The 23,772-nt window shown below is 44.1% G+C and overlaps 3 protein-coding genes across 12 annotated transcripts in view; 2 read left to right on the top strand and 1 right to left on the bottom strand.

Moving 5' to 3' along the window:
• Positions 1-688: 688 nt before the first annotated feature.
• alg11 (ALG11 alpha-1,2-mannosyltransferase) lies at positions 689-4,143 on the top strand. 2 transcript variants are annotated; one of them, XM_067583486.1, is made up of 6 exons: positions 689-763; positions 885-1,004; positions 1,676-1,897; positions 2,107-2,478; positions 2,562-3,124; positions 3,205-4,143. In XM_067583486.1, the coding sequence occupies exons 2-6, from the start codon at positions 958-960 to the stop codon at positions 3,486-3,488; spliced, it is 1,488 nt and encodes a 495-aa protein (XP_067439587.1). In that variant the 5' UTR covers positions 689-763; positions 885-957; the 3' UTR covers positions 3,489-4,143. The 2 variants fall into 2 exon arrangements, with proteins under 2 accessions (XP_067439587.1, XP_067439588.1); XM_067583487.1 differs by having other exon boundaries at positions 746-763; positions 882-1,004.
• Positions 4,144-5,257: 1,114 nt separating this feature from the next.
• spp2 (secreted phosphoprotein 2) lies at positions 5,258-7,033 on the top strand. 3 transcript variants are annotated; one of them, XM_067583490.1, is made up of 6 exons: positions 5,258-5,368; positions 5,445-5,572; positions 5,730-5,852; positions 6,294-6,404; positions 6,604-6,652; positions 6,854-7,033. In XM_067583490.1, exons 1-6 carry the CDS (start codon positions 5,284-5,286, stop codon positions 6,961-6,963), a joined length of 606 nt encoding a protein of 201 aa, XP_067439591.1. In that variant the 5' UTR covers positions 5,258-5,283; the 3' UTR covers positions 6,964-7,033. The 3 variants fall into 3 exon arrangements, with proteins under 3 accessions (XP_067439591.1, XP_067439593.1, XP_067439592.1); XM_067583492.1 differs by having other exon boundaries at positions 6,820-7,033; XM_067583491.1 differs by having other exon boundaries at positions 6,808-7,033.
• Positions 7,034-7,379: 346 nt separating this feature from the next.
• The window catches only part of raph1b (Ras association (RalGDS/AF-6) and pleckstrin homology domains 1b), a 41,709-nt gene continuing 25,316 nt past the window's right edge, over positions 7,380-23,772 (bottom strand). For 4 of the 7 annotated variants that reach the window (XM_067582771.1, XM_067582773.1, XM_067582772.1 and 1 more), the window contains 14 exons: positions 23,534-23,719; positions 22,500-22,930; positions 21,585-21,671; positions 20,839-20,913; positions 17,360-17,437; positions 15,275-15,434; positions 14,781-14,902; positions 14,391-14,456; positions 14,150-14,293; positions 13,308-13,418; positions 12,697-12,795; positions 12,464-12,584; positions 12,119-12,255; positions 7,380-12,018 (listed from right to left, as the gene is read on the bottom strand). In XM_067582771.1, coding sequence (XP_067438872.1) covers positions 9,445-12,018; positions 12,119-12,255; positions 12,464-12,584; positions 12,697-12,795; positions 13,308-13,418; positions 14,150-14,293; positions 14,391-14,456; positions 14,781-14,902; positions 15,275-15,434; positions 17,360-17,437; positions 20,839-20,913; positions 21,585-21,671; positions 22,500-22,930; positions 23,534-23,719 — 4,391 coding nt within the window. In that variant the 3' untranslated portion in view covers positions 7,380-9,444. The remainder of the gene's footprint in view (positions 12,019-12,118; positions 12,256-12,463; positions 12,585-12,696; positions 12,796-13,307; positions 13,419-14,149; positions 14,294-14,390; positions 14,457-14,780; positions 14,903-15,274; positions 15,435-17,359; positions 17,438-20,838; positions 20,914-21,584; positions 21,672-22,499; positions 22,931-23,533; positions 23,720-23,772) is intronic. The other 3 variants (XM_067582775.1, XM_067582776.1, XM_067582777.1) reach the window with 3 other exon arrangements.

Genomic DNA, 23,772 nt, shown 5'->3' with positions numbered 1-23,772 from the left:
AGGAGTGTGATTATATGTTAAAACGGCTTGCCACAGGAGACAGTTTTGATCATTAACTCAAAGGTTGAGTAATTTTAGCAGCAAATGCTCCCAGCTCTTACTTTCATCTCAATAGAAATTGAATGTCAGTGTGTTTTTGCTGTGTCGTGTCAAACTGAATCTTGTGGAAACTAAAAGGTGTTTGGACATTATATGGACTAAATATGTGAGCCAACAAATAAATAAGCTTGAACCTGATCTGACTTCACTGTCATATCCTCTACAGTTGGCAGTAAGAGGCAGTACCTGAAACCACAGAGAGGCATTTAGAAAAAGGACGTTGTCAATAAACTGAACTAGGATTAAGCTGTCTAACGTAGAAAACATTTATATTTTACATAATTTGTCGTCATATCCATTCAGTCACCTGTAAGGCTGAAAATTCCTCAGCGTCGGGCTTTTTGAGTCACATAATTTCCTTTTTCCCTGAAACATTTAGCCAAATAAATATTTTCCGGTGTTCAAAAGACAGCCTGGTCATATTCTGGGTTATAAAATAAAGAATTCACGATCAGAATATCAATAAATACAGACGCCAACAATGAATAAATAACAGTAAACGTACTCTGCTAGCAGTAATAGTACGTGTGTATTGCAATAGATTGCAATACAAAAAATCAAATCCAAAACACACGAAGAAGAAGAAGAAGAAGAAGAAGCGGTAGAAGAAGAAGAAGCAGAAGAGGAAGAAAAAGAAGTAGAAGAAGTGGTGACAAAGTGAAAGGTGATGTGTTGTTAAATTTCTGCTGGCTATTTTTAATATCTAGACTATAACCTCTTTATAAAGTTGTTGTCGTTATTTTTTGTTGTTTAAAGTCATGATGTTGCACACTCTGATTCAGTAGGTGGCGACGTGCAGCTTTAACGTTGGCTTGTTGTCCGCCAGTAAAATTAAAGAAGAAGACTTCCGTTGGCAAGATGTCGGGCCACGATCAGCTGGTCCTGTGTTTGTGTGAATTAACAAGGTAAGATGTACTTTCTTTCAAACCAAGTGTTTAAATAAATGGATAAAATGTTAGTTATGTCGATTTGAAAATGAAGTGAGCTTGTTTCATTTAATTTCATCCTGTTGCTTTGGCATTAGCTTATAAACAGTCATACCAGTCAAGCCACTGAGAATATTTCAGTTAATTAGCTAACATAAGCTAAATTGTTGGTTATAGTCTTTAGATAAATATATGTCTTCCTGTTTGTTTAAAATTGCTACAACTAACGTTTCTATGAAGCTCCTTACATTCAGCTTTAATATAATATCACGCATATGTACAGTAAGCAGTACTTTATTTCTATGACTGTTATATGTTATATTTCTATAGACATAAGTTGATTATGCGTTTATCCATGTCTTATGCTACTCCTGTATCTCCTATGTCATTACTACGCTGTTATAATACTCATACAACAGGGTTACACTGAAGATTTTGCTGTGATGTATGCATTTTCTTTTTATAATGTATAGTATGGATCACAGTTATTCATCATGAGAGTATTTCTAAGTATAACCTTCATTTTTGACTCACTCAAGTCTTTGAGAAGCCAAATCAGTGCACATTTTTAAAAAATTATCTTTGTTTTCTTCAGCTTTACCCTGATAATACCTTTTATCAGGGTTATTTATCACTTCTGTGTGTTTCAGATTGCTGTGGAAGTTGCTGCTGCCTCTGGTGTTTCTGTGCGTTCTGCTGGTCGCCGTCCTGGTCCTGCTGGTGCTGGCGGTGCGTTTCTGGCTGCAGAGCAACAGGAACGCTCGGCGGGCAAGGGACGGCCGTCCTACAGTGGCCTTCTTCCACCCTTACTGCAATGCCGGTGGTGGGGGAGAGAGGGTGCTCTGGTGTGCTATCAGGGCACTACAGAACAGGTGAAGCTGAAATCTGAGACCATCAAGAGATACCGTTGGATTCCTTTGTTGATCAGTCCATGATGTTCAGTTTAACTGCAAGGGTTAATTTTAATAATAATTAATTGTTTCTTTTCTTAAACTTAGAGTTTGGATATTGGGTCTGTTTTATGTCTAGTTTCCCTCCCTTTCCTCTTAACTTGTGTCCTTTAATTTACACATCTTTACAGGTATGCAGACATCAACTTTGTAGTGTACACGGGAGACTTGGGCGTGACTGGCCAGCAGATTCTGGAGGGGGCGCGGCGTCGTTTCAACATCGTGCTTCCCCGCCCGGTTCAGTTTGTGTTTTTGAGGCACCGGCTGCTTGTGGAGCCCGGCCTGTTTCCTCACTTCACCCTGCTGGGCCAAAGTGTGGGTTCCATCTTCCTGGGGTGGGAGGCATTGACAGAGTTTGTCCCGGACCTTTACATCGACTCCATGGGCTACGCCTTCACTCTGCCCCTGTTCCGCTACCTGGGAGGCTGCAGCGTGGGGAGTTATGTTCACTACCCCACCATCAGCACTGACATGCTGTCTGTTGTAAGAGAGAGGAACCCCAGGTAATCACTGCATGTGTTTTACCGTGTGTCTTAAGAATTTCTCTTACTAAGCATTGAAATAACACAGACTGTTAATGTCCCAGGTTCAACAACCCAGACTACATCTCCAACAGTCTGTTCCTGAGTGCCTTCAAGGTGGTCTACTACTGCCTCTTCGCCTTGCTCTACGGTATGGCCGGCTCTTGCAGCGACCTCATCATGGTCAACTCCTCCTGGACCCTCGATCACATCCTTTCACTGTGGCGTGCTCCCAACCGCACCAGCGTGGTCTACCCACCCTGCGATGTCAGCGCTTTCCTGGATGTCCCGCTTGAAGAGGACAGGGATAGAAAGTGCCACTCAATCGTCTCCGTCGGACAGTTCAGGCCCGAGAAGGACCACCGGCTGCAGATCAGAGCTTTCAAGAAGGTGTTAGACAGGACGAGGAGGGTGGGGGGCAGGGAGGCGCTGAAGCTGGTTCTGATTGGAGGATGCAGGAACCAGGAAGACGAGGATAGGGTGCTCATGTTGAGGGGGCTGTGCCAGGAGCTGGGGGTGGCCGACAGGGTGGAGTTTAAACTGAACGTACCTTTTGAGGAGCTGAAAAGAGAGATGGGGGAAGCCACCATAGGGCTGCATACCATGTGGAACGAACACTTTGGGATAGGTAAGTTATAGTTATAGTAGCTGTAGTAACCCTATTTTTTTAAGATGATATTAAAAGTGCATCTTCTCTATTTCCTCCAGGTGTTGTGGAGTGCATGGCAGCAGGGAAGGTCATTCTAGCCCACAAGTCCGGCGGTCCCAAGCTAGACATCGTGGTACCTTTCGAGGGAGGCCAGACAGGCTTCCTGGCAGATGACGAGGACAGCTACGCGGAGGCCATAGAGAGGATCCTGGCTCTGCCGCCTGCCAGCCGCCTGCAGATCAGACGCAACGCCCGTCAGTCTGTGGCTCGCTTCTCAGATCAGGAGTTTGAAGCTTGCTTCCTGGCCGCTATGGAGCCTCTAATGGGAACAATTGAGCGATGAGAGAAGGACTCATTCTTTTTGTGTGTGTATGGTTCATGTGATAGTAGCTATTTGACACTGTGGGCATGTTGGCTGTGTTTACACTGTAGGTCTGGGGACAAAATGTGATTACATTTATTGGTCTGACTAGACTGTTTGCATGGCTTCCTGGGCGGCAGAGTCACTCAATGGCCAACAAACCAATAAAAATCAAAGTATATCAAATCAGGTACAGATAGAAATCATGTGCAATCAAAACAACAGATCTTTGTTACATGTGGGAGAGTGTGAGTCCAGCTACAGTATATCCTGTACTTTTATTAGAGATAAATACCAGTTTGTCCTGTGAAAAGGTGACAGTTCAAGCTTGTATTACATTTTTTACAGGAGTCATTCCTTCGTAGTAGTTCTAGTTTCATTAAAACGAATGTATTTTATTTACTATTGGTTAAAATGGGAACAAGTGAGCTTTAGTTTAATAAAATGATGTTCTGAAAAATATTGAGGGACACACATATTTATTGTTTACAAGTACTAGAATCAAATCTATACACACCCAAAAAATGTAAAGTATTTTTGATATTAATGATGAATGTAACAAATATATGATGGGAATGAGGAATTGGTGTAACTGAAAAGATGATTTATCGTTGTAAATAAACTTGAATGCACTGAATTAGAGGTTGGTTACACGCATTCTTCTTTTACTCCATTTATTTTGGCCTGCAGTAGCACATGAACAAAACTGAAATGTTGAAATGAGCCCAGAGCTGTGGAGCAGAGAGGTCAGTGATCTGTCCAGAGGAAGGAGAGAGGAGGTTCAGAGGAGGTTAGTAGCAGTGTTACTTCATGGAAAAACATTTCGCAGATTTTCTTTTCTCGCTTCATGTAAGTTTGTTTTGTGTGTTTGTGGTTCCAGTGGACGGTCAGCTGGATATAATCATCATCTCTATTTGAAGCAGGATTACTTTAAGATGTGATAGAGGGGATTTCACTTAATAATATTTGTATCATTTGAAATTGACCAATAACTTTTTTTTATAATGCTAAGAAAGCTGTAAATGCTGCAGTCGGGTCTTAACAACAGCATACAAGGCCATTCAAATTTAACTATCTGTTCATGAAAATGAAATAAAAAAACAATCTGGACACTTTGCAGTCATAAATTACATACATACTCATGCTCTGCCTTCATAAACAGCATTTGTTTGTTCATCTTATCTACTTATGCAACTTTGTTCTGTTCAAAAGATAACAAAGATGACTGGTTATTTTAAACCAAAATGACAAAATAATGGCTTTTATGGGATATAATCACCATACTGATAACAGCCTTTTTAAAAATATTGGATTGCTCATATATTCTTGACAGTTGTATATATATATATAAAAAGAAAATTACATTGAAATTACATTCAATTTTCTTCACAATTGTGCTTTCTGTAAGCTTATTAAACTAATTCTTCATAAAAAAAATACTTTAATTAATGACTTAAAGTGCCTTAATAAGTTGCTGAATTTAACTGATCAATAACATATTTCAACATCTTCATCAAACATGTTTGATAGCATGGATGAAAAGTACAGATTGAGAATCTGAATTCTTATCATAGTGCTCATTTAAATTGGCACATCACCCTGGGATCAATAGTGCTGAACAAAGGTTAAGAGCTACTGCAAGCAGGAAGCCAGACAAAAGTCAGGGGGAGGGAGGCTGTTTTTTTTTGTGTGTTTTCTTTTAGGGGTTATGGAGGGTAAGAGGCGGCGCAAAGGGACCAACGTTGCACATATTTAAAGGGAGGTAAATGAAGAATCCATGAAGAGACATTTTGGTTTGGTGCTAGTCAAGATGAAGTCGTACACGCTTTTCTTGGCCCTCTTGCAGTTTCTGGGATGCTCAGGTGAGTTGCTTTCTGTACCGATCACCTCATACAGAGATATCTGACTGTTTCACATCATTGACTTTTGACTTTTCAGGCGTCCCACTGCACAGCCCTGAGCTAGAAGCTATGGCAGACAAGGGTCTTGTGGCTGCTCTGGCAGAGGTCAACTCTGTGTACGCTGTCAATCATCTTTATCGGGTGACTCGAGGCTCCGTGACAAGGGTGAGTCAGTACAATCTATTCCATATCTTAAAAAACACACATGAATTTGCAGGTGTGTTATCTTCATGCAGTATCTATTCAAGGCAATGTGTTTAAACCTGTTTTATTGCGTTGTGTCATCTGTGTGAGATTATGACAAATATCTCATGTATGCCAGGTTATTCCCATGGGCCTGAACACCGTTGACCTCATGATGGTATTTGGCATTAAAGAGACGGAGTGTCTGAAGACCTCCAGAAACGACCCGCAGACATGTGCCTTCAGACCTGGCCTCTTTGTGGTGAGGCATTCAATTTCGTCAGGGGCCGAAAAATAAGATGAATGATATATGATTATGGTTTGTATTAGTCTGTTTGGTGCCAGAAGGTTGCAGTTTAACAGATAAAGAGAAGAAAACAGATAGGTAAAAAAGGTTAGAATAAATAAATGTTCACCTGAAATGACACCACCCAAAGTGACATTCATGCCAATCAGTTAAAAGCTGCTGTTGTGTGTTGGATGTTAAATATTTCACTGTGAAGGCCTGATATCTCAATTCTGAGTAGGACATGTGTTGACAGACTGCTGCCCAATGTTTGCATTGGCATGAAATCCAAAATCTCTTCTGCTGTGATGCAGTGACTCAGTGGTCATTATAAAACTAGAACAGCTGTAACAAACACTGAGGTATTTTAGCATATACATCATGTTAAAATACCACCTTTCCCTTTCCCCGCTTCAGCCTTCCTTCTCCTGCTCCAGTCGGGTTCGGATGTTCCCCAGCTCAACCCAGGTGGTCTCTGTCAGATGCGGCAGCGGCACCAGCAGCTCCAGTGAGGAGTCCAGTGAGGAGGTGAGGAGGACATAGTCCAAAAATGGGGTAGAGCGAGTAGGGAAGAAAGACCGAGAGGATCATTTTTATCTAATTTCCCAAGCTCATTTCCCATTGATAGTGAGTCACCAAAAAGGAAAAACTAGAGAAGAATGATCATTTTAAATAAACTCATACCCATGTAGTACATGTGAATAATATCTAGGCTTTTTTTTCACAGCTGTACCGAAGAGGGAGACACCATTTCGATATCCCTTCTGTAAGCAGAGGTAAGCACCATTGTGATGATACAGTACAATCAATTACTGAGGTCTTTAACTACTAAACACAATTTTAGACAAATTTGATACCTGACATTCACCAGTTACTTCAAAAATAAAGACAATGAAGCTTGATTTTTTACTGAAAACATCTCATTATGTAGTGTGATTTTCAGTGTAACTGACCAGAGATCCAATGACTTTCAACAGTCCCGGCTCCCCCTGCACCTCCGCAGCCCACCCAGTCTGATCGCTCAGTCCTTGGCCAGCCAGCGGACATTCGGCCCAGAGGAGACGCTCTGAATAATTACCTGGAGTAAAAGTTCCAGCTGAAAATCTTAAAAAAGGTGCTTGTCAGAAGACAAACTTGAAATAAAAGTTGAATTTACACTTCTGTGTCTTTTTATTGCTTTTTGACGATGATTCATTTTTTTGGAGTTTAATAAATCCCTATAATTTATATATATTTTTGGCTAGAAAAGGCTGCATGATCCTGTTTTGCAACTACACACACACACACACAAAAAAAATGTAAGGCAGGATTAGACCACTAGAGGGAGTTTGAGGTCCACTAACATGGTTCCCATTTTAATTCTTTGTACTTGGACTGTCAAGATCACAGTGCTTAAATGCATTACATTAAGTGAATTACATTTGGCTGACCCAATACAGATCTTCCCAGCTACACCTTATCCAAAAATCAATCAACAAAAGAGGACTCCGAGACAGGTTGAGGTCTGGTTTGAACATTTATATTGTGATTTTCAGTTTATATGCAAGAGGACACATTTACTCTATCTGCAACCGTTTGTCTTCATTTCATTTGGCCCCACATGTTCACATCAGCACATCAATAACTTACATACTGTACTGTAGCAAACATCCTGTTGAGGACGATGATATTCAGTTTTAAGAAATGGTACACTACCTTCGAGAAGACAAAAGAATAGCATGTTAAACAGGCCTTGTATGGGATCCACCAATACCTGTGAAGTTTCTTCATGATAAGCTCACTAGATATAATGCTCTCCTCTGAACTCTATCATGTAAACCATTTCGACAGCACACATAAATCCAATTTAAAAACCAGTTGAAATGGTCGGAAATATTAATGATATGACATCCTGATACACAAGGACATGGTGAGAATGAGTTTCTTGAAGGACAGCGCTAGCACCCTAAAAAAACAAAGGCATTGCTGCTCGAAATTAAAAAACCCTTCATGATCCACTCTGTCGATACCAAATCCGGAGATAACTTTAGTCCCTGTGCGGTAAGGGCTGAAGCAGTATTGGCACCATGAAGAAACAAGATACGCTAGACACAGAGTTGAAAGCAACATTCAGTCTAATGCCAGTCACATGATTTCTGTTATTGACTACATGATTTAATGCTCTGTACATTAACCGGATAGTTTTTCGACAGGGTCACCTTGTGTAAAGCGAGATGATTATAATTCACATGGCTGAATGCAATTTGTACATTCTACTTCATGGATTGTGATACCATGTGACTTAAGAAGGCGGCGGGGGCAAACGGTAAGGGAGTAGCAGCTGCAACTGTACAGATAGAAGGATCAGGTCCAAAGAAATCAAGCCAACGCACAGGGGAACTCACAAAGTCCACGAAGATACACCACCACAGGCCTCCCCTCCCCCCCCCGTTCCTTTTACAGAAGTCCATTGCAAGCTTTACATTAAATAAAAAAAAAAAACAAAGTGTAGCTTTTTTTTCTCAGTTGCACAGTCCAGACTTTGCAGAGCCTTTGGAAGAAATCTCCTTTCTGCTTTGACCTCTGTGCAAGACTTTGGGAATAAGGCTTCCTTCTGATTTGCTTTTGCCAAGTGGTGAGACAGTCTAGAAATGCTTAAGACAACAGATTTCAGCACAATTTGTAGCAGATTTTGAGTGTTTTATATTACTGAATAATTGCCTTCATGTGTGTAATTCATAATGTTTTCCAACACGCCTTCCCATATACATTCCATTGTGCCCTAATGTTGTTTTGTTCCTCTCTAGACTTTGTTGACCTGCTATTAAAAGACAGACTTATAAAAAAAATCCTTCCGTTTATCAATCATTAAATAATTTTATATAAAAGCAAACCTAACAATCTTCGTTCCACGCAGGCCTTCCCTACTGTTTAACTACTTCACCGCCATATGATCATACACACAATGCATGTATGCATATTCAGTCTCTCTCTCTCTCTCTCTCTCTCACACACATGCACACACACCAGAACAGCTTCATGTTTTACAGCTTGTTGTTACATGAGGTCCATGCAGTACCAAAGCAGAAAGATCCTGATGTGATTTTGTTTTGTTTTTTTTTGTCTCCAGTACGTGGCACAAACTTATGGCAAAGAAGCGGATACATGGTTTGGCTCAGACCTGGATCCAGTAATATTTGCACATTTCTTATTAGTGTTTATTTAAGTTGGCTTGGTGTACCAGATGGGCGAGGTTTATCATACAGGGCAATAAAAATGTGTTCCAGAGAGTTTAGACAATCACAGAGAAGAAAAGCACTATTCTGTGACCTCAAACTTGCCTGCTCCAGTCAAAATTGTCCCAATGTTGTTAAACCCCACTGATCTAGAATGCCAAGCATGTTAAAAATGCAATAATATGCAAACACTAATTGACCATGATCTGGTTTGGCTTTTCGTATATACACAATCATCTATTTATCATTGTAATCCCAATAGGACTTCGCTCCCATTTCACTAATGAATGTTCACTTCCATATATTCTTTCATTGTCTTTTCATCCACCTTCATAAAGTCCTGTTCTCCAATTTCAACACTCTCCAGTAAGTTTGGTGGCATCCCCCCGTTTTGGTGGTGCAGGCGGGGGTCCTCGTCGTAGTGTTGCATAGCCTGAGATGTTTCCGGACATGTAGCCACCATTTCCTCCATTGCTCTGCTTTCCCTGGTCCACGAGTAGCTCAGGGGGCGGCGGAGGCAGCGCCATGTCGTCCATAGTCCCCGCAGAGAGGCCTGCGGAGTTGACAGAACCCTGGCGACCCACTGACTTTCGCTTCAGAGTCCGGTTGAGGTCCTCCAAGAAGTTGGGCTGGCCTGAGCTGCCCTTAGGAGAGGTGGGTGGAGGGAGCTGAGGTGGTGGCGAGAGTGGAGGGGGCTCCGGGGTGGTGTTGCTACGCCGCACGAGTGTGGGTGGAGGAGTCTTTTTTAGTGAGCTCTTGCCCCAGGAAGAGTTGCTGACAAGGGAGACAGGGGGAGGAAGTGGGGGAGCCTGGGGCTGAGGGTTGACCACAGCTACCCTAGGAGGTCCTCCACTAGGAGCGTCATTACCAGGAGGTGGAGGAGGGGGGAAGAGCTCAGAGGCCGGGGGAGGAGGAGGGAAGTAGGCGCACTCGGGTGGTGGGGAAGGGAAGTCGCCACTGGATTGCTTCGCCTGGCTCACTTTGGCCTGGAGTGCCAAGGGCAGGTTGGACAGGTTGAGCTTACCCGGTTTTGGGGGAGCAGGGGGTCCAGCCGAGGGGTCCTTGGATGGGGATCCAGAGGACGAGGAGATTGGACACGGGGGGGAAGGAGGGGTGCTGCTCTGGGGAGCAAACTTGCTGAGCAAGTTCCTTCTTGATTCCTCATAGGAGGCTGAGGAGTCGGCCTTGATGCTGGAGTTCCTCTGGGGGGTGGGAGGAGGCTTCTTACCTCCCCAACTGGAGGGACCAGAGGGTGACCTCCTTGTGGGGGAGCCCAGGTTACCCGGAGGGAGGGGAGGAGGAGGTGGAGTTGGGCCGGTGACAGGGGCCGGGGGGGGTGGTGGAGGAGGAGGAGGAGCAGGGAAGCCAGCACCGCTGTCTGGAGGAGGAGGAGGGAACTCTGGAGAGTGTAGCTGCTGGCCACCCCCAGGCTGCCATTTTGGTTTGGTCTTGACTGCAGGTGGGGAGAGGGGGGCTTTGGGGCTCTCTGTGTGACTGGCTACTTGGGATGAAGCTCCTGGAAACTGACTTGCTAGTTGTTTCACCAAAGACATGGTAGGAGCAGCTCCTGTGGAAATGGGCGGTGGCTTAGACAGGCTGTGCTGCTTGGGCAGAGTCGGAGGGGGCTGGCTGGAGGTGTGGCCTGCCTGGAGGCTGAATTGCTTCTTGAGGGGTGCAGGTGGAGGAGGGGGTGGGGGTGGTGGTGGGCCACCCAGGGCTGCAGGAGGTGGGGCGGGTGGGAAGGGGGTGACGGGCGACATGGGTTTGAGGGCGGTAGGGGGAACAAAGCCTGGGGTGAAGGACTTAGGTGGCGCTGGAGGGGGTCCAGGAGGAGGTGGGAACTGGGCTGGCACTGGGAACTGCTGGGGAGGAGGAGGAGGTGGTGGCGGAGGTGGAGGTGGAGGAGGTGGGGGTGGTGGAGCTGGGGCAGGTGGTGGGGACTCCTCAAGGCCTCCATCTGGAGTCAGCAGGTCCCGTGGCGGGCTGGGAAACCTCTCCTTCAGTGCCTGCTTCAGCCCGTTGGGGTAAACAGGCTGGCTCATAGGAGTCGGGGCAGGAGGGGGTGGAGGGGGAGGAGGGGGAGGAAATGCTAGTCCATTGGTCTGTGGAGCAGGTGGAGGACCTGGGGGCGGAGGGGTGAAGGCAGGTGGGGTAGCTGGGCTGGGAGGGCCCAGCTTCAACACAGCCATGGCTGACCCAGGGGTTGGCATGGATGGTGGCGGGGGAGGAGGAGGTGGAGGGGGAGGCGGGACATTAGTCCTTGCTGCAATGTGGTTCACATTGGGTTTGATGGGCGCCTGTGCTGCAGGCGGTGTCGGAACTGGGGGTAGAACTTGGTGAGCTGTTGCATAGAGATGACTGGGTAACTTGTGGTTGGCAGCCTGGGAGGCCTTCTGGTTCTGCAGCCTGGTGATGGTGCTGAACTTGTACATGGTGGGAGCTGGCGAGTGGTGTGACACAGTTTGGACTGGGGGTGGGGGTGGAGGGGGAGGAGGCGGAGGAGGTGGGGGAGGAGGAGCTGGCTGTTCTTGCTGCTGCTGCTGCTGCTGCTGCTGCTGCTGCTGTGGGGGCATGTCATTGTAGTTGCTGATGGGTGGTGGCAGCTGCTGTTGTGGTGACTGTGGCTGTGGTTGAGGGCGCTCGGGCGACTGTGGTGGTGGTGGGGGTGGCGGTGGTTGTGGGGCCTGTTGAGGAGACTGAGGCTGGGGAGGCAGGTGCTGGTGTTGCGGCTGGGCCAGTGTCTGGGGCTGCATTGATGGGTGCTGAGGCTGTGGCGGGTGCTGTTGATGGGGCTGGGGGTGAGTCTGCATCTGAGGCTGGGGAGGGGGCGTCAGCGCCGGGTGATCAACTGAATGCTGGCTGTGATGCCGGTGACTGTGGGAAGCATGTGGCAGGGTGGCCCCTCTGGATGCCTCCATTCTCATATGCTGGGAAGAGATGGGAACAGTATCTGTTACAAATAAGCTACTTTAAAAAAAAAATTAAATCCACACGACGTGATCTGCTACCCGTGAAAGACAGCCATACCTTGGAGCTTTCCTCTATCTGGGTACCTCTCTTCCAGGCCTCAGAGAAAATGGAGCTCACTACACTCTGGGACCGGCCATGAGAGGAGCCTGTGTCCACTCCACTGTCTGAATGGCCTGAATGATTAGACTGGGACTCTGGAAACACAGACAAAAACATGATGGAGTTGGTAAAGACAACAGCTCTAAACCACAGATTTTATCAAACGCAGACTGTTGCGCTAATATTGAACAGCATGAGGTGTGCTTGATTAACTTTTCACTTTCTCAAACAGCCATAAAAATATCAATGATACGCTCTATTATCCTGGTGCTCAGCCCAGGTTTTATTAGATGATGAACTAACCAGGTATGCTGGCGGAGCTGGAGCCTGATCGGATGCTGGAAGTAGAGAGAGAGGACCAATCGTAGGCCGCCTCTGTCCTCTTCATGGCCTCCTGGTAGTTCACGTATAGCTGCTTCCCATACTACACAGAAGAGCATAATGACATAGGATTAATTAACAGAACTTCTTTTGTCAGGGTTTAAAATTGAAAGAACTGTTTTTTGTGTTGAGCAGGAACTTGGGCTAACACCTACCTTAGCGATGCGAATTCCATTCACCCATTGGTGCAGGGTCCTGACATCATCACAGCACAAATACTTGATGTACTGTGACTTCTTCTGGATTTGTGGATGCTGCAAAAAGAAGTAAATATATATTTTACCATCCTCTAATGCCTCATATATCTGTGAAAAACTTTACAATCATAATAATGGGCTGCAAGTTGTTTGGCATTAAAGCATCTTCTGGTCATTTAAGAGACCTTTTTTTAAAAATTAACTCCAGTGAGTAATAACACTTTATCCAATTCCGACTTATTAAATGGCAATCATATTAAATCAAACAAGTCTAATTGACTAGTCTGGAAGCAATTTGTGGAGTGCTTTTTAAAGAAACAGAGGTATTTTCTAATGGGAGGCTAATGGCAGTAAATGGATGGAGAGACAAGCACTAACTATGTCTCCTGGGACCACAACACTTACACATGTTCACACCTCTATTTTAAACCCATACATAGGTCAAGAAGAATCACTCTGTCCATGTTAAGAAGCTACATACTCTAAGTGTTGCATTTCCATGACGGGCATTTTCAGTTTCAGAAAAAGATTTTACCCATTCAGTGGGAGACATAGTAATGGCTCCTCACCTTCAGGGCCAGGCAGTAGTCAGTGGGAGCCTTGTATTTGCTGCGGTAGTCCTGGCCGTAATACACGTTAACATGATCCAACTGCAGGAAGCACACGAGATCTCTGGACGCCTGCAAAGAGGGAGACAGAGGAACTAACAGGATGTACTGATGCATGGTTGACTTACATAAGGGACCGAGTCTGGCTGCAGCTGCTGCTCTGAGCACGGTGGAGAAGCTGCGTGTATGAGGCCAGAATAACTCACATTCAAGCAGTCCAAGTAATTAAATCTCTAAAAATGCACGCTTCCATAAACAGTGACACTTTTGGTGCCAGTCTGGACTGATTAGATGTATATAAACATGCAGAGCACAGCAGAGGCAAAGTCTATATTACAAATTAATGGTCTAAAACTATTTTTGGAGCACGCTATGTCTACTCTTAAAAGAAATTGCTCTAAATGGGCTTTAAATAATTATGCTAAGAGGATCCAGGTCTTGCTGTAGACGTAGCTTGTGCGTACATGTTTTTGAGGGTAATATAAATTTTCACAAGATTCCAGCATTATATAAGGAAACAAAGTGATAAATGGTATTGGTCTCTAGTAGTACAGCTACTGAATGTACAAAAAGTCTGACTGTACAGAAAGTGTTATGGTCTGTAAATGACTTTGGAGGTGCTAAAAATAGAAATAGAAAATGCTGTTTCCGTTGTGTTTGAAGTGATCAGGCCCTAAACAGGAAATACCACAGTAAAAACTGTGTGGATCTGGTTCTCATAACCCCGATCTACATTTCTATCTTCATTATTTTTGAGCAGGGTGACTGTGTGCCTACAGTGCACCATCTCGAGTCTCACTGACCTTGGCTTTGCCTTTTGGGACATAGTAGATCCCTGAAGCCCTGAGGAGGAAGTAACGTTTCTTCCATGACTTCTTCCCATCTTCCTTCAGCCACAGGATGCCTTCGATCTCTGGCACGGACACTGAGCCGCCACAGAAACACTCCTGAAGGATACACACATGCACAAAAATATATGTTTTCAAGTGTGAGTCGTAAAAATGAAAAGGAAAGTCTGTAGTTTGTGCTTGTACGTAAGTTTACCTCTAATAAAGCCTCTTTATTCCGGTCAGCCATTTCTGATGTTTCCTTCCGCCCCAACAAATAGTTCTGGAAATGATTGAAAAGAAAGTTGAATAGAGGTCAAGGAGAGGAGGGAGGGAGGTGGTTCAACTCGTCTTATGTCAAATAAATTATTCACATTTACTCGCTTTAGAGCTTTGACCTACTTCCAACTCTCCCACACAAACACACTCCCTTGTTCACTCTCTGGGCTGTGCAGGCGCCGAGCATGCATAAACAATGTGTTTGTGTGTATGGCATATGCTTTCAGCATTTACACACTGAATGCAGAGTGGCTACAGAGGGCATTGAGAAAATGATCTGTCCTCGCTCTCCCCTGTATGTCTGTATATGCGTGTAATGGACAGTCACCTGAGGGTTCTTGAACAGAGCATATTTCTCGATGCGTTCAATGAACATAAGCTTGTTGTGGCTGTCTCGTGTCCAGTTTAATAGATTCTCCACCAAGTTCTCGTGATCCTCGAAAATGCGCTCTAAGAAGAGAGAGAGAGAGGAGAGAGAGAAGATGCAAGATGTGCAGTTTTTTTTTGCTGATCTGAAAATGTGCACTTAATTTCCTCCCTCCAGGGGTTTCAGTTTTTTTGGGTGGGGCAGAACATTTCACTGTAAGCCTGGCGACTAGCCTGAAGTTGCAAACAGAGACTATTCTTAGATCACAGATAATAATAATATATGTTTGTCACCTACATTGTTGACATTTCTCCAACCACATGGCCTCAATGCTTTGTTCATTTGTCCATGTGTAACGCACCTGTTCGTGTGCCAGCAGTGCAGACTAAAGCAAACCATAAACAATGTTTATTTGACTCAGGTGTGGTGTAAACTGTCTGTGGCTCCTCCCTTACCCATCTGTAGCTCAGTGATGGTTTCCACAAGAGACCAGTCTGGGCTGTAGCCACAGTGCGACTTATCCAGCAGGCTGTCCAGCACCTGCCTGACTGTCTGCCTCTCATCCACCATCATGGTCTTGGAGCTCTCGTCTGACATGTGGACCCTGATCACCAGCTGAGGAAGAGGAGAAAGAGGAGATTGAGAAGGAGAAAGAAGGAGAACCATACTTACACTTCAGCAGAAACTATGTTCAGCAATTCTGGCACATAGCATCATTTTAAATTAGTCTTAAATTAGGAATGGATTGTAGATTATTTTATTTAAATGTAAAAATCAATCATTCATTACGGCTGATGTAGGTTTATTTTTGGAACTATTTCAGGCCTCCAATCATGCATTAATTCTCTGAGCAGTAATTTTTCATTGCAAACTGGTCTCTACTGACATCACATTCAGTACCCACAGAAACAGGGAAATATGTCCCTGGCATTTCAAAGATTTGTCATTTTTAAGAAAAATGTTACTTAACTAGGCAGACCTAGCATTATAGCTGCTACAAGTTTTAAATTGATCACTTTTTACATAACAGTAGTCAACTATCCCATACCATATTATAGCATGGAGCAAGAATCTCTGGGGACAAATGAAAATTCCTTTTATCGCTTTGCAAGAAGCTCATTCAAAAAGATAAAGATATTTCAAAAAATAATTAAAATTTCCTGGAACAATTTGGTATAAATACATTTTTATGTGGCCCAATTATCTTACCTTAGCAAACACAACATTGCTTTAGTGTTTGCTAGTGTGTAAACATCTTTAAAAGTCTATCTCAAATGAATCCAGGTCATATGGTTATAAGGCTTGTTTCAAATACGTCAAACTATTTATGGCGTCATTAGAGTCACAATGTCACATATACAGCCACTAACATCCACTAATCTGGTCAAAGTTTTTGAATCCAAAAGCAACCAAAAGTCCTCTGTAACAAGCAAGCTTAAACTAAGCTGAACGTGACACACACACACATACACACGTGCCAAATCCAGCCTAACAGAACTGCAGCTTGTAAGACCCGTTCTGGTGTGAAACCAAATAAAGCCTTCAATTCCTTGACCTCCTGTTTGTCCACTCCCACTGGGACATCCAATCAGTATGTGGGTGCAGTTGATTGAACAGGAACTTGGACGAATGAGAATGCTGGGAGAGCTGCCAGTCTCAGACATGGGGAGTCTGACCTACATTTCTCACAGCAGAGACCCCTAAAATCCCCTTAGTCTGGGGGAAAAATAACAATAAAAACAACAAAAAATACAAAAAAAATTAACCAAAGAAAAAAAAAATCGCACTGCTTCAACGAGAGAAAATTCTGAATCGTCTGTCTAAACACAATCAATCTGCCTCAATGTGAATACAGAATATAGTAAATTATGAGACATACCTTGCTGTGTAAAATGCTGACAAGCATAGCACTAATAATTTAGCACATCACATCATTCTCCTGTGTTGGCCGAAGGTTTTTTTTTTATGTACCAGCAGTACCAGCAGTCTTTATCTTATCCAATTGTATTCACTTGGCAGAGTGAAGTCTTGCTCTGTTCACTGAAGCACTACTGGGTCTCTACTATTCACTGCATGTAAAAGGACACCATTCTGCTCTCATTCACAGCGACAGTTTATTCACTGTTAAAAATGGCCTGCCTGTGGAGTCCCTACGCCAGCTTCCCAAAGGAAACACACACATGCCATGGCTTTCAATGGAGCAAGGCGCCCCAGTTGTTCACTGAAAATAAGCACTTGTGTGGCTGGTTTGGTTGTAAATAAGCCTTTTTGTGTGTGATGTGTCTGCATTGTCTTACAGCGCATCCTCTTCTGAATCCTGATTTCTTGCTCCTTCCCCAGCAGATACACACACACACACACATAATCAAACACTGCAATGACCTATTTTCTCTGTGCTTCACCGCCTCGCTGTGGATGAAGTTCACAAAGAAATGCAGCGTGCGGTGGATATGATAAGACAGCATTTATTATGTCAGTCAGAAACGGCCTTTTTTTTTACAGGAGAAACTGTGCGTACAAAAGGAGAGAGGTGGTCCTACCTTTTTGACCTGTGCCTCTTTGATTTTTTCCAGGGCGACTCGGATCTTCTCTGCCTTCAATTTGGCAGCTTGTTCCTCCTAGATGGACACACAGGAGCGTGGTTAATACAGTTATCATCACACAATCACAAAACCCAGACGAAAAACCGAAAAACGATGATTTCATAGCCTTGCCTCATCCTCTTCATGCATGTTTTTCATTATTCCTCTGACAGGAATAAGACATCATGCAACCACAACTTCATTAAATAGTTATCAGCCTTCAGAACCATTTAAATGCACAAGTCTCTGGCATGATGGCGCATGGTGTCGCATGGTGTCATGTGCGAAATCTATTTTTTTTTCCCCCTATGCTTTAGTTTGCTTACCTGCCCCCTCCAACAAGATGCCATCACCTCCATTCCGCAGGTAGTGATCGAGTGTGCGCGCCTCCACGTGTTTAAGTGTTTTATCACTTTGAGTGAATATTTGATCTGACACAAATAGACACCGTGATGCTAAATCGCTTCTATTGTGACATTGGTCCAAGTGTTGCCTCCAATATGGCGCTGCATTTGCTGTCTATGGTTCCATATTGGATTCATATGGAGCTGCAGTGGTTTCCTTTGATCTTGCTTTACAGCAGAAGGGAGACAATAGTAGAAGATCCCCGAAGGGCCAGAGGCTGCGGATGAGCGTAGGATCAGTTCAGAAAGCCGCTGTGCCCTCCACTCAAAGATATAATGATCATCCAAGAAAGATCATGTTCAGGAAGGGGGGGAAAAAAATCCAGATGCGTCATTAATTAAAAAAAAAAAAAAAAAAAAAGACTCCTCAGTTGCCTTTACATTGCAAGATTAAATTAGAAAAATATTTTTTCCCCCCGCTCGCCACCTTTCACAGTAAGCAACAAGAAGTTATTCCACACTGATCCTCAGTGAAAACAAAATGCAGCCGTGCATCTTCCATCACTCAAAGACGACAGCGGTGAAGCTAGCCGAGGCTGTGCTGAGCAGAGACTCTGTGACGGCGCAGGTTCACTGACACGCAGACATGTGCGCACGACATGAGCACAACTTGACTGAAACCCCCCAAGTGAGACAGTAGGGGAGGACCATGCCCCTCCCCCCCCTCTCCCCTCCATCCGCCATCCTCCATCCTCCCACCCCCTCTTCCTGCTTCCTTCTCTCTCTCTTTTTCCACCCCTTTCCATCACTCTCTCTCTCTCTTTACCACAGATGCAGGCGTTTGGGAGCGTGCCCAATCGATGGAGCATAATCCCCCCCCCCCCCCAAAAAAATAGTAGAATGACGGGTCAAGCCAACCATTTGGAAGACCTTCTACCCCTTTAGCCAATCAGGATGAGGAGGGAGACCGTGACCGAGACTGGACCCCCTGGAGCTAAACTACAGTGACAAGGATGGAGAGTGGAATTTGGGTGAACGAGAAGCTGAGGTGGTGAATATTTGAAATCGTGTGTGTGTATATACACACACAAGCAGAGAGGGGGTGAGGGGTATTAACAAACACTCCTCCTCAAGCTTCTTATCTTGAGAACCCCCCCCCCACCTTCTTGACCCAGACTACCCCTTTTCCACATGACCCACTCTGAGGCACATGCACATTAATGCAATAAAGCCAACACTCTGTTTGGCCAACACATACTGGCAGGCTTTTAGTCAGCAGAGTGTGAGACGTGCGAGTGTGTGAGAGTGTGTGAGAGAGAGAGAAGAGGTCACGAGGGTTGTGCAGATTACAGTCCGGAGTCACACTGTAGGTTTAGCCCCCCGTAAATGTCAGCATAACCTCTCCAGATCTCGCTCTCCCCTCTTCATTATTCCCTCTCCACATGACACCTACACCCAGCTTTTTTTATTAGACATTAGTCTGATTCCTATTCCACAGGCGTTTTCCCTTCCACTTTCACACTCAGCCACACCAGAGCCAATTTTAAAAAAAAGGCTCTTCTGCCTAGCCTGGAAAAAAAAAATAAAAAAAAAAAAATCTTGGCACCCTCTCCCTTTGATGTCTTTCCACTCTCTCCCTCACCGCTTGTTCCCAAACATCCCGCGCTCATTCAGTATTCTGATTTGTGAGCGGGGAGTAGGAAGAGACTTTGTGAGTCTGTACGATCGCGGCTGTAACACTAACACATAAACTCGCTCGCAGCCCATAACGCCGTCGGCCATCTCTCCTCTCCCTCTTTGTAAAACCGTTGTGCGTTCATCGACAGACTGAGAGCAGATATGCCATAAACCAACAGCCTTGAAACACTGAATTAATTCCATTGTTTTGTAACACAAAGAGAAAGATGGTGTAAGTGTCCCTTGAGAGTCAGCCAGCAATGATTATCACCCAATGTGCTTCACTGTTGGCATCCATTATGTTCAAATAAATGAAAGGGGGTTTTTTGGAGAGAAATCTCCAATACGCTGCCAATGACCGCTAATGGAGTTCTTTCAGTTTACACTTACATGAATAATACAAGGCTGTCTTTTGTTTTTTAAAAGACAGGAAGGACACTTTTCAAGCGCTGAAAACAATCAAAATCCTTCTTCAGAGTTTTCCAGATCCATGAAGGAACCCTTATATTATCTTATATTAAAATATAATTTGTGGTTTGTCTCATATTGAGGGAAAGCTCTTGGGTTATTAAATATAAATAGGATTTCAGAAACTCTGGCCTGGATAAATCACAACCTGCAGCGGCCAACTTTAAAATCATAAATCTGCACACATCTGATCGGCATAAGCTTTGCATGGGAGCCAAAGGCTGCAACCAATACAGTCGCTGGGAAAGCTGTCGGCTGCCAGTTGGTTTACAGTAGTGTTGAGGAGGTTGAGATGGTCATCATGGACAAACAGATGTGAAACATACTGTATATTAACCATATTCCCAGTGAAAACGTGTACACAGAGACTTTTACATTAACACCAGTTTTTAAATGATGCATCACTCACAAGCTTTTCTTTCTTAACAGAAGACAGCAAATCAAAAGCCAGCTACATGGAGAAGTGCAAATCAAAAGTCAGCTACATGGAGATAGAGAGGAAGATGAATGAAGACTCAGAGACAAAAAGGCCACATGCTGGGGAAAGATAAAGATGGAAGAAACAATCAAGTGTACTCAGTGTATAAGTATGGTATAGCATGTGCATGGTGAAGATTGAAAACGGATGGAAAAGGAAAAATCCATTCTGATACTTTCAGCCTGTTGGAATTTGAATATTTGATTTCTATTACTTGTGGTACGGTCTTGAAATATATTTTTTGGTGTACCCAATTTTTATAATTGGCTGAGAAATTATCTCTGCCTCCTTTCTAGAATAAGTAAATAAATAATTTGCTCAGACTGCCAACAGCTGTTTTTCAAAAGTTCTCTAGTTTTTTTTCCCACTAAATGACATGCAAAGCAGCAGAGAGGAGCAGGCGTGCTGACACAAGAGAAAAAAACAAAGAGAAAGAGAAAGAGAAAGAAGCGAGTGTATGAGGAAGTCACCTTGGTCAGGAGGTGAGAAGGCTTTCCAGCTATGCTTTTCAGAATGAGCGAGGTTTCTCGGTCCAGATAGGAGTGCTTGGGGTGAAGAGAAGAGAGGGGATATATATATAAAAAAAAAAAAAAAAAAGGAGAGCAGAGGAAGAGACAAAATATAGAAAAAGTCAGTGCCAGATGATTCTTGGGAGGCTTATTAATCGCAGGTGTTTTGATCTTTTTTTTGTATAAAAGAAGCGTGGAAGCGAGAGAAGGTTCCATAAATGGAGCGCTCAGCGGTTGTGGTTGTCATTAGCTGCAGCTGTGGGTAAAGAGGCAATGATTGTGAGAAGTATTTTAGATATGTACAGAGCAGAGTGTGTGAATACATAGTATACTGAGCATTCTGACTTGCTATACAACCTTTAATCTACAGCTACTTTCACAAACATACACACACAATCCCTCATTCACAACATACACAGTTATACTTATGGTTACATGTGCAAGCATTACACACAAACCAAAGGCTGCACAACTACGGTGAAAATGTTGATTTAGTCAATTAAAAATTTCAATTTTTTTAAGCTTAATTTTTAAAATCCTGCAAATTAGTTTATTGGTAAAATAATTACTAGAAAGTGTCTTGACTGCACTTTTTTTGGGATCTTTTATCTTAAGTATACATCGTTCAAAGCGACACTATGTCAATGTGTAATTACACTCTAAACGATCAACCGTGCACACATGCAAGCTCACACACATGCACTTACAGTGGCCCGATCCACTTCACCCTCTCGTGAGGCAAAGTCAAGCTGCCGTCTGGCTGTCTTACCGTTGGCCCGTCGCAGTGTGACATGCTGGGGGAAAATCAGGAGGTGCAGGCAAGGCGTGTGCGTGGATAGAGACCACAGATGAAGGAAAGGATGCAAACACAGATCGTTTAAACACATGCAGAGGGACAGGGGACATGCGTTATTTTTTACACCTAAACCTTTATTTCTGAGCTGGAATACTGTTCCAATCACCTTTTCTTGCTTTCTCTTGCTAACTCGTCTCCTTTTTCTAGCTTTTGCCCTCACCTACAAGTCACCTATATATGTCACGTGCTGTATATTTGCTTTGTTACTGAAATGGGTTAAACTTAAAGGGGATTTCACATTTGTTAGAGAGTCAAGATGCTCTGTGAGTGAATATAAGCATTCAGAAAAGGTAGATCTTAACATTGTAATCCAAGTCACACTTAGGAGCCTTATGGGAGATTACAATGTTTTCATGAGCACACCATCCAATGCACAATACACGGGCCGTATTATGGATTGAGTCTTCATACACTTCAGGCATGCAGTTTCTTTCAAAACGTCATGCTGTGTGGTTAAACATGCAGGATCAGGGCCGGATTGAGGTCAATTCAGCCGATTCTGACTTACTTTAATATATATATATTAAAAAAAAACCTTTTAAAGACCTGAAAATGATGACTTCATTGTTAGCAAGTGAAGTGCAGGTCCTTAATGACTAACCTGAATTGACCTCAATCATGATTCACACACGTTTCACTTACCAGTACATGTGGAAATGTACACAGTCTGTGGCTCATACACACACACACACTCTTTCTTTAGCTGATAATACTATGTCAACCTTCTTGGTCTGTGTGTGTATTTCAGTATCAGCTCTAGTCATACCTCCGTGCTGGTCTGGCTTTGTCCTTGTGTGCTCGGGCTGCTCCTGTCCTCCGCCTCTCCTCCCGTCATCACTTTATCAATGTCCAGGGAGTCCATGCTGGACGCTGAGGCACATGCTGAGTTTACACTGGACCGCTGGGACGGAGCCTCCTGCTCGCTGACGGCACCGACTGAGCCCGTCCTCCTGTGCTGCTGCCCGCCGCCGGACGAGCCAGACGAGGGCCGCCGGAGCGTGGTGGAGGAGTAAGAAGATGAGGAGGAGGAGGAAGAGGAGGAGGTCTGGCGAGCCGCTTCGTCCATGCTGAGAGAGGCCTTCTCCAGCTGAGAGGTGATGTCATCTAAGGAAATGTTGGAGGCTGCGGGGCGGGCGTTGACGCTGCCGCCTCGCACCGTGTTGGCCGGCGATGCCCGTGTGCTGCTACTGGTGCTTCCTGTTGGGGTAGTTCAACATTTACAGCTCAGATGGAGGATTTTAATACATTTCTTAACATTACGCTGCATTCATGACACATTCCAGTAGGATTTCAGGTTGTGTTACATGTAACATCAATATTTCATCACAAAGATTAGGTTTGCTTGTTAGGAAACCTTCTTATAATTACCATAAATAAATAATACCATTACAAAAATGTCTCCAGTCAGCACTTGTGTTTGCTAAAGACTACATTTCCCATAAAGCTGTTGCTTCTTGTTGCAAACAGGATGCTGCTAATTGCTTCCTCCTTCCTCCTGTATATTATAACTCTGTATGTGTTTGTTTTATTTTGGCTTCACTGAAGAGGACAAACATGTTTGAAGAGATTTTTTCCTCCATCAGCCTTTTTACTGCTTCTACCCCCTGCCACCAGAAACTCCAAGTGCTCCAGGAGAAGAGTGACCTCTTCCTGTTTTATTGCATTAAGTGACCTTCCTTTGTGTAGTAGAGCAAGTCCAAGTCTGGCAGATGGTTCTTTACAACAGCTTTATTTGTTTACAACAAATATATCAATATGTATGATGCAGTAATTCTTTTACTCATATTCAAAAGGGACTACCTCCACTGCTTCCACCTCCACTGGTGCCTGTGTGCTTGGCACTGGCACTGCGTCCCCCAGGGCCCCGCTTGCTTTGGCCACGAGACGTAGAGTTTGGTTTGGAAATGGTATTGAGCTCCTGTTCGATGGAGCACAAGTCAGCCATGAGGGCATCCAAGTCCACCGTGTCTCCCTGGTTCAACGCCTCTGTAGGAAGCAAAGATAAAGGATACAGGAAGAACAGAGAGTGGGGTAGGGCA

This window comes from Thunnus thynnus, chromosome 24 (assembly GCF_963924715.1).
Source record: "Thunnus thynnus chromosome 24, fThuThy2.1, whole genome shotgun sequence".
In the NCBI taxonomy this organism is placed as follows: domain Eukaryota; kingdom Metazoa; phylum Chordata; class Actinopteri; order Scombriformes; family Scombridae; genus Thunnus; species Thunnus thynnus.
This window is presented reverse-complemented; position numbering and strand designations above follow the sequence as displayed.